Here is a 9,991-nt window from a genome sequence, read left to right as displayed (position 1 = left end):
TAAATTATGCATATGATTTTATCAAAAAAATATATTAATGATCCCAACTGTTAAGCTATTCTGAATGTTGTGTATGACATGTCTGAATGATAATCTTCTGATAACACAATTATTCTGGCCAATAAATGGGTAAACTTCTTTTAAAGTGGTAAAAAAATATTAACAGGAACGAATTGTAGGGTGCCAACATAACATCTTTATGCCCGCTTTTCACATGTGCACACAGTAGGACCACCACGAGATACGTGACTTTAATTCACTTATATTATTACTCTTTTCGAGCATATGTTCTTGATTCTCTCATTGCTAAGTGGCATTCCATCCGATCAATCCTATGTTAGGCACTTTGTTGCATGATCAATGATGCAAAGCTTCAAGCTAATTCGATTCCCGGGAATATTACCTCGGAGAAGATAATCGAAGGAGAGAACTACCAAGGTGAAGCTCAAACCGCATCTTTCATGTTGATTACGTGTATTGTTTGTTTAGTGTGCCCTTTACTCTTACATGACAGTTGAAATGTGAAGGCACATGTAAATAGGTCATTCTAGCTCTTTTCTCCACCTGTAACAACATTCACTTTATTAAACTGCGTAGATTAACATTGGAGATAGCAAACATGGGTCAATCAAGGTAAAAGTATATATAGAATTAAACTGGACAAATCAGTATGTTCTTAAGCAGGGTTTGTCAATGGGAGCATTAATTAATCACATTTTTAACTACATAAAATCACTTGCACATTTTAATACATAATTCACCCCGACTTAGCCTCAACATTCAAAATTAACCGGTGCAGTTGTCTAGAGCCGCACCCCCTCATTTGAATTCACATATGACATAGGACATGATGGAATAATTCGTGGCAGCATGACAGATCAAATCAGTAAATTCATTTGTTCGAATAAAGTAGTAGTATCCAATGACTTAGGCAAGGAGAATTAAGCATCTTGTTACAGACACTTTAACTTTCACTAAAACTACAAGTATCTGAGCACTCAAGAGCGCTGTACATAATATTTATCACATTTCCTTCAAAAATCCCACTAAGTGCATTCCGTTGTCTTTTTAAGTCAATTCACTTTTTTTATGCGCACGCTTATATTTGTGTTATACTTCATTTGTTAAGTGGAATTATAATTATATGCAATTTTTTCTCCTCACAGTCAATTTTTCTCCTGAAATATTTTTTCCCACCGAAATAGAAAACCAAGTAACCAACCAAAGTTAACAATGCAAACTGCACATAACAAACACACACACAAAGCACTGCTCACTGTCGATGATATTTATTTTTGTTTTATTAAGTCACTAACTTTTGGTTACTGTGCTTATGTTTTCCGTGGATTGTGTACCACTAATATATACCACATTCGTGAATTACAATGTAGTCGCATTTTTCCATCCCCAAAGAAGATACATATTTTTCTACGATTTTTGCCCCTACCTTTTTCATAATGTAAATCCAACGACGAACTCAGTATATGACCACCCCTTTACCACCACATACTAATTCAAAGTATACGCTGTTTTAGGGTATCTGCCGACTAAACTCACCAGAAGGGATTGACCATGCCCCATACCTTCGCGTTACCACCTGTTCGGTATTTTAATGTAGACCATCAATACGAAAATAATTAGATTGAATAAGTAAGATATATGTTCCTGGATTAATCATGAAAAATGCTCCCGTAATATTTAATTACATATATTTCAAATGTCATATTTTGATAGAATGAAATAACTGGTCAAAGTGTCACTTCGTAGACTGCGTCAGTGTCCTAGATGTTATATGTATTTTGAATTGGAGTATAGAAATATTTTAATCGATATTATCCATTTCTTGCGTGACCTAACCAATGCTTGTAGGAGGGTGGGGCCATTGCAATGGACATGCACCTCGATCAACGAAAAGCTCCATGGCCCCTGCCCTTCTGCCTTTCAGCCTTTGCAAAAAGCGACCACTTGGATGGCGTCACCTCCCCATCCAAATCCGGTTGGCAGCCTCAGCCACAAATAATGCAACGTTACTCGCAGCTTTAACTTGTGGACAATGCTCATTCCTTCCCATACGGCTCCGGCTGCAATGATTTTACATGGACAGAACGCCACGTCCGACTAGCTTTTGGTGTCACCATTAAATGCTTAATTGTCACCCTATATGTTCGTGTAATAACAAATACTACAAAGTACTACGAATCACTTCATATAAAAAAAGGACAAAAAAAGAGTGGGCATTATTATTTGATCATCCACTAAATTGCCGAATATTATCGCCAAATCATTGGAAAATTGCCACACTCGTCATTAGCTAGATCGTGATCGAAAAAGCAATTTATTAGGCGCGCATTTTAAAATTATCGATTTCGCATGCCAATTAGGTGTTTGCCATTGAAATTTCACATTCCATATGAAGTGTGACGGTATTGTGAAGTGGCTTGGGCGCTAAGACGATTAAGGCTAGGTTGCTGAACATTATGCTTGCAAAAGCACAATCCGACACCGTTTCTTCCCACAAGTTGCGCCACTAATGATGCTATTTTAGTGTCACAGTGCCTGTCAACAAGCCAGGCAGCCAGCAAGTGGCTGTCTCTTGTGAACTTCGCACCACTCCAGCTGAAAAACTTTTGCATAAATTAGGCCATGCATGCAGTAATCTATAGTCGACAATTTAAAAGTGGTAACCGAAAGGAAGGTACCTCTAGAGAATACGTAAAAGCCAGGAGGAGGTTTGGCATGAATATATCCAGGCCTAAATCCATCCAAGATGAGCCTGACTCAAGTCAAGTCATGCAAGAAATAAAAAATAAAAAAAATTCCATCCAAATATTCTCTTGGGAAGACAAGATGTGAAGTGAGCTATATAGGAGAAGGATCTACAAAAACACATGGAGCACTTGGATATGCCCGTCCTCAAAAGCTCACTATCCATGCCCATATTTGCAAGCTACCAAACTCTTCTCAACAAGATTCTCAAAACAAAAAAAAGAAAATAATAAAATATAATGCCTAAACTAGCTCAATAAGGTGGATCAAAACTAAAGTCTTCTCTCTCAGATGGGATAGAACAGAGAGATTATTTCTCTCTCTAGGCAAGCAAAGCTACTGTGTGCCTCACTATAAAAGGCCCTCACCAACCCAGGCCTTCTTCAGAGCACCAAGAGCAAACCAAGCTCACTCATCTAACCAAGCCACAGCTTGACAGCTAGCTACCTAGCCTCTATCATTCACAAGCATTAGCCAAGAAGAAGATCGAGAGCAAGACGAGCAAGATGTACCACCATTTCCATGGCGAGGTGGCTAGCCTCCGCCTCCTCTCCCCACCGAACGCTTCCTTCGCCGCGCACCACCACATGAACATGGCCTTGCCGCCTCAGGCCTACTTCCCGCCGTCCTTCGAGCCGGCCTCGGCTTTCCAAGACGCTGCTTCTCTACTCGCCGGCGACGTGGCCAGTTTTGAGCTCGACACCGTCTTCCGGGAAGCGGCTCACCTCGCCGGCCGCAATGGCTCGCCCAGCTCGGGCTCGGGCTCAGACGGCGCGGCGGGCAGCGGCTACCCGATGAACACGGTGGCGGTGGCGGCCGAGGAGGAGCGCCGGCGTCGCCGGATGGTGTCGAACCGGGAGTCGGCGCGGCGGTCGCGCATGCGGAAGCAGCGGCAGCTCAGCGAGCTGTGGGCGCAGGTCTCGCACCTCCGCGGCGCCAACCGCCGCCTCCTCGACGAGCTCAACCGCGCGCTTCGGGGCTGCGCCGACGCTCGCCGCGAGAGCGCGCGGCTCAGGAACGAGAAGGCCGAGCTGGCCAAGAAGCTCGAGCAGCTGCTGCAGTCGGCCACGGCCACGGAGAAGGGCGCCGCCGCCGCCTCGAGCGATCGCAGCTGCTCATCGGAACCATGCAACAACACCAGCGCCGATACCTCTGAATGATCGACGACATTATCCGACCCAATTTTTACCAGAGAGGATAACATAATTGGAGTATATCAATAAGAACATGTGTGATTAAGCAAGGGTAATTTAACGAGACGGAGGCATGCATGCATGCACCTTCAATGAATTCAATATTTCTAGGAGATTTTTTTTGCTGTTAATAAGGAGATGCTTTAGTATTTACCTATGGATAAGTTAACGTGGATCAGATATTCACATAATCATATCACTCTATTCTGCGAGTTGCAAACCTGCAGCCAATGGAGCTGTAGGAACAGTGGCAAGACCAGAGGATGAGACATGAGAGCGACCGCGGTAAAATTGAAATTTTACTTTGTTCCCGGTAAAAATTCTTGCGTTCCGTACGAGACCTTGTAACTCGAAGGTTGCCATAATCCTGCGCGACTGATGAGTGGTGACACGGCTCCAACTTATATCTAATTGATTAATTATGTGCTAAATTTCCTAATTAATAGATTGTATGCTTCTCTTAGTGTCAGTTGTCTAGTAGCTTCTGCGTTTCTATTTTAGCACAGCCTTGATCATGCTGCATCAGTATCAGACAAGCTTCGGCATATGTATCAAACAGTTTTGGAATATGAATATTGTAGCATCAAGATCTCGAACCGAACCAAGCACATCCCATTCAGTGGGATGCTTATCGCACATGATTCCAGAGAACCTCGAGCGGAAGTTCAGTAACATGTGCCGCAACACAAAAATCCACACTTTCCAGGATTATATTTCTAGTGACCAAATGAATAAAAATGGGCACTGCGTTTATCAAAAAGGGGGAAAAAAGGAAGGATTGAATATTCGTAAGAAAATATAAATAAACATGACTTTATTCTCATACAAAAATGATATTTGAGGCTCAAAAGTGAAAAGTAGACGCGAGAATTTCGCGTGCGAGGCATTTGAATTCATACAATTTTCAGTTGGAAACATGCGCGGGAACACCAGGGATTTCACTGTCAAATGTAGATATGGGCTATGGCCAGGGACTCTTTGACAGAGCATGAATTCACATAAATTCCAGTTGACCAGAATGGAGGAAAGATATAAAATAACTGCAAAACTGTGTGGCTGAAGATAGGAACGGGCCCTGTTCACGAGCACTGAGAAAGAAAGAACGCAGAATAGAACAGATCTTGGACCCTGAGGACGCGTTGCGAGTGCAAGTGCGGCATCCGGTCAGGCATGTCCAAGGGTACGTGTGAACACCGGGGTGAAAGGCAGCCACCAGCGCGGGATGCTCACATCACAGGGCCCGAGCAACAGTGAACAAAAGGCCTGGGGCACTGGCTCACACCAGGCGCCGGGTGGAAGAAGCACCAATGCACCATGCGATGTCTCGCAGTGGTGGCCATGGAGCTTTCCTTATAGCAGGAAGAAACAACTGGAAAGTACAAGAGGGGAGAGCACTTCAACAAACTGTCCCTCCCAGGAGCCAGCTTACCTGCGCAGGTGCAGTTGCATGAAGATAAGAATGACTGCGGTTCCAGTGTGTTCATTCATCATCTGCTAGTCTGCTACTCATCATGACTTTAGGAGTCAGTCCATGGGGGCACTTGGAGATTGAAAGCTGTAGCTTGCCATTGATGTTGCAGATGCATTGCAATAATTGGCATCAGAGGTGGTAGGATGTCGGTACTGCAAACAGAATATTAGGCGACAAGATGCTAGTGCCCTACAAATTACATCATTTCAGCAGAAAAGGAATCGAAAAATATGCAAAGATCTGGATATGACACCTATAGCAGGTAAAAAGTTGAAACATCCCAATGGAGGAATAATGTCGATATTAGTGTACTTCCATAGATACAGGTAATGGGTTTCAGTATACCTGCAAACATGTCTACAAAACGAAATTCAGGTTTGGTTCAAATCAATATAAGGTTAATCCGGGCCTGTTGAAAATACACAAGCTCCAAGTCGCTCATTTTAAGGATAACAGGTAGAAGTTAGTGATCTAAACTACTGAGCCCTTATCCATCTGGTGGTCATGATGGATACTTGCTACATGCCAGGTAAAGATATTTCTTCAGCTAAAAATGAGGTGCTTAATTATTTCGACATGGCTGCACTAGCCAAAGATGGAGAAACGTCCTTCTCAGTATAGCTCTTTTCCTGGCAAAATTTTGCTGGATCTGCAAATAACCTTGTAAACGGCCACCTGAAAACAAAAGGCAAATGGTTGTTGCAATGGAACTTCAGATCAGTATTCCACTAAGTAAACTGAGAGAACAGCACCTGCTTAGCCGAATGGTCTCAGACTGTATCACGATTTCTTCAAACATGTAACCTGTTCACAGCATGGTGAAAAAAAAACAAAGAGAATAAGAATTACACATGCAACTCCATTGCCACTTTGCCAGCACAGACCTTTGCAGTCAATTAATCAGTCAGATAATTAAAAAGTGGACTTGCCTATCACAATTGTCTAATTGTTTTTACAAAGTAATCAGTCATGAAAGAACAACTTTTATATAACGGTAAGGCTTTGGATTACTGATCAGTTAAGCACACATTATACAGAGACTTGTGCTATAATGGATTAGCTTGTGCAGTTTTAGAGATGTTAAGCTTGGCCTCTAAGAAAATACTCGATTGCAATCTGCATGTCATTAATGTGTCAACTTGAATTTTTAGGCCAGAATATTGGTTCAGATTAGGAGAATGGCTTTTTGACATTCAATAGTTGGTACGTGCACTATCAACACCATTAAATGTGCCCCAAAACTTCCAAAATCCAAACCAACCAATACATATTCAATACATCGTAAAATTGAAACGCCCTTCCCCAGCTGTGTCTCTCTCCCTTGGCTCCTCTGGCTTCTCTATATGATACAGATTAGCATCGAAAACATAGGATTGTAAATTTTAGAAGATATTTCACTCATAATTATTGACATTTAGTGATAACAAATAAAATTCTCAACTGTGACTTTCATTTTGATTCATAAAGTTTACTTCTTAATTCAATGAACACGTTCTGAAAGATTACATATCAGCAGCAAACCCTGGCTAACATAACAGGAAGAGGTTATATTGTCCGAAAGAAAATAAGCAAAATAAATGTTCATCAAATTTACCAGGTCATTCAGTTCTTATCAGTTACCTTTTTCGGAAGTCTTGTTAGAAAAATATTTAGCCTTCAAACGTGCTGCAAGCATACCCTGATATTTGTTGATTTTCTCTCCATGCTCCTGGGTCCTTACCTCTCTATGAAGAGTAATAAAAAGAAAATTTAGAGTAAGCTTTCATGTTGGGTTGTACAAAATTCCAACAAATTACTGAAAACATTATCATTTACAATCACTATTATTTCTTTTGATGGATGTAAAGATCTATTGTTGATTTGTTAGGAAGAAAAATGGCAACATCGTCAAAGACCAAAATAATACCCAAGTTGAAAATTATGAATCGAGTTGCCTTCCTTGGGCTAAAAGCTTGTTTCATAGTTCCAGATTTACTAACAAGACTTTTGACATAAACAACACGGTGGCAGTAAATAGGGCTTAAGGTGTCCTTACATTTATGCTGTGTAATACCATGATACATCGTATGCAATAATTCTCGATTCTTATTATGACGACTTGTGTAGGCATATGAACTCGTGAAATGCATTCACTGTAATGTGAGATCAGAAGTTAACTGTCAAACCAGAAAAATCAGAGCAATCCTACCATATCACTCTTGAAGAACAGACTATATTGTCAATGATTCCAAACTACTAGCAATAACTAGCCAAGCTTCCCATGGCCAGTTTATACAAGGTAGGAGAAACAATTGCTAGGCCAGCAGGATTTTTGGTTAGGAAATAATATGGATGTAGTATCATTTTTCTTACTCATGGTACAGCTGCATCTCACAGAAAGATCTGGGACACATTTGTCCTCAACCTCTGCAATCTAGTTTCTCGCAAGAAGGGAAAGCCAATAAGAAACCGCGAGCGAGACCTAAATCATCTCAAAGCATTTATGTACGTTAGGAACTATTCTGGTCAGTTCGCACATCACTTAAGAATCCACAATTGGGCACACGTGTGCAGACGAAGAAGCCCGTGTAGGTAGCTGTAGCACGGTGGCCGTGGACATTGTTTGTCACCAAAAAATTCCAGGAAACCATTCTAGCAAGACAGCATATGACAATGCGCTTAATTCGCGAACCCAAAACCAGTCGGGCAGTACCTGATACAGCTGCTGAACTCGTGGCGACAATTGCACAAACATAGCACGAGAGAGGAGGGCAGATGAGAGGGCCTTACGAGAAGTAGTCCTCAGACGGAGGCCGAGCCCTGGCCTCCTGCGCCGAGTCGGCGGCGGCGACGGACCCTTCCTCCTGCGCGGGTGGAGATCGGGAACCCTAGGTGGTGGAGGTCAGGTGAGCTCAGCGCGAGCTGAATGGAGGCTAGGGCTCGAGAGCGCGAGAGAGGCAGAGAGAGAGAGAGAGAGAGACAGGGGAGTAGTACCTCGACGGGGCGGCGCTCCAGCGCCGCGGTGGAGACCGTGTCCTGCGCCGGTCGCGGCGGCGGAGCTCCGGCAGTAGGAGGCCACGGGGAGGACGGCATTGGGAAGAGGGAATGGTGGTGCTGACCGATGACCGATGAAAGCGGGCGGGGTCAATCTTGCGTGGGACAAAAGCTCGTCGCGTGGAATTCGATCTGGAATGCTTCATTTTAGATCCGACAGCATTTACAGTTTGAACTTTTCGAGACTGGTCTGAAATTTTCAAAGTATTAACACGGCAAATCAAATTGTTCATGCCAAAAGAAGACATGTTCCGCGGTATAAGAAAAATATAGAAAACTGAGTCAACTTAGGCTCTGTTTGATCCAAATTCTAACGCATAAAAGTATTAAACTTTAACTTTAGCACCAGTGTGCAGATCCAAGTCGAATAAAAGTACTAAATTTTAACTTTAGCACGAGTGTACGGGAGTGCTAATAAGCTAGACTAAATTTTAATCAAAACTAAAAAACTTTAATATATATAAATGCTAATATGTGCTAAAGTTTAGCAATTAACTTTAACTCTTTTAACTTCTTCAAATAGATCTTTACACATGTGGGGTCACGCTCTTGATAGATTTCAAGAGAAACGGAATAGTTCGATGCCACAAAATTTGAATAAAATTTTAGCAGGCCAAGGAAAAAATCATATAATGAGAGTGCTCACGAGGATTTGTTTAGATTGGTTAAAATTGAGTGCTAAACTTTGGTTAAAATTGAGTGCTAAATTTTAGTATTTATTAGCATTTATAGTTTTACTAAAGTTTTCAAGTCTTGACTAAAGTTTAGCTCACGTTATTAGTACTTCCATTTGGATGCATTAGTTCTAAATTTTAGTATTTTTGGCATTAGTACTTTTAGGCATTAATATTTGGATCCAAATATCCATGAATAACATGAATCCGATATGTAACATGTGGCTAAAAGAAGAGGACATATTACGCATTGTATTTGGCAAACCAGTCTATAGGTGTGGGAAATGTTATGAAACGTACAATAACGATAACAAGTAATTCGGGTCGCACTAGAAGCAAAAAACCCGTCAGTGCCTCACTTCTCGTTGCTTTCGTGCAATCACGCGAGTCTTCCGACCTTTGTCATCCCTCCTCCCGCCGCAGCCGCACCGTCTCCGTGCTCGCTCCGCCGTTCCTTCCATCGAGTCTTTTCCTCTGTTGCCTCGCTTCACCCCCTCCTCATTTGTGTTTTGTTGTCGTCCCCCGTGATGGCCTCAGATTTGTGGTAGTAGTGTTATAGCAAGAGTGTATAAATAGAGTATGTTGGTTTAGTTTTGTAGGCAGAAGAGTCCATGAACCCCAATGGTAACCTGTTGTATTGCAATGCTAGCTTCTAGCTGGTATATTTGTTTCATGTTTGTGTACCATGTCACTGTACAGCTATGCTATTTTTTATCTTATGGCCTGCTTATAGTGCTGTGGGTAGCTTTTACTATTTTCTTTATATGGACTATTTTCACAATATCATAAGAAAGCTGAATGGAACATTATATTGCCTATGGACTAGTTTTACACTATATTATGACCATGTTGAC

At 41.9% G+C, this 9,991-nt stretch overlaps 2 protein-coding genes across 2 annotated transcripts; one reads left to right on the top strand and one right to left on the bottom strand.

The window, feature by feature from the left end:
• Positions 1-3,164: 3,164 nt before the first annotated feature.
• Positions 3,165-4,150, top strand: LOC112897473 (bZIP transcription factor 2-like). Its single transcript, XM_025965774.1, has one exon. It carries the CDS (start codon positions 3,273-3,275, stop codon positions 3,924-3,926), a length of 654 nt encoding a protein of 217 aa, XP_025821559.1. The 5' UTR covers positions 3,165-3,272; the 3' UTR covers positions 3,927-4,150.
• A 1,572-nt stretch (positions 4,151-5,722) lies between these two features.
• On the bottom strand, positions 5,723-8,557 carry LOC112897223. Its single transcript, XM_025965471.1, has 5 exons — positions 8,404-8,557; positions 8,200-8,297; positions 7,051-7,154; positions 6,183-6,234; positions 5,723-6,105 (listed from the first exon to the last, which is right to left on the bottom strand). Exons 1-5 carry the CDS (start codon positions 8,500-8,502, stop codon positions 5,997-5,999), a joined length of 462 nt encoding a protein of 153 aa, XP_025821256.1. The 5' UTR covers positions 8,503-8,557; the 3' UTR covers positions 5,723-5,996.
• Between the last annotated feature and the right edge of the window lie 1,434 nt (positions 8,558-9,991).

The sequence above is a fragment of the Panicum hallii genome, chromosome 6 (assembly GCF_002211085.1).
Source record: "Panicum hallii strain FIL2 chromosome 6, PHallii_v3.1, whole genome shotgun sequence".
Classification (NCBI taxonomy): domain Eukaryota; kingdom Viridiplantae; phylum Streptophyta; class Magnoliopsida; order Poales; family Poaceae; genus Panicum; species Panicum hallii.
Note: the sequence above shows the minus strand (reverse complement) of the source record. Positions and strands in the feature narration are given on the sequence as shown.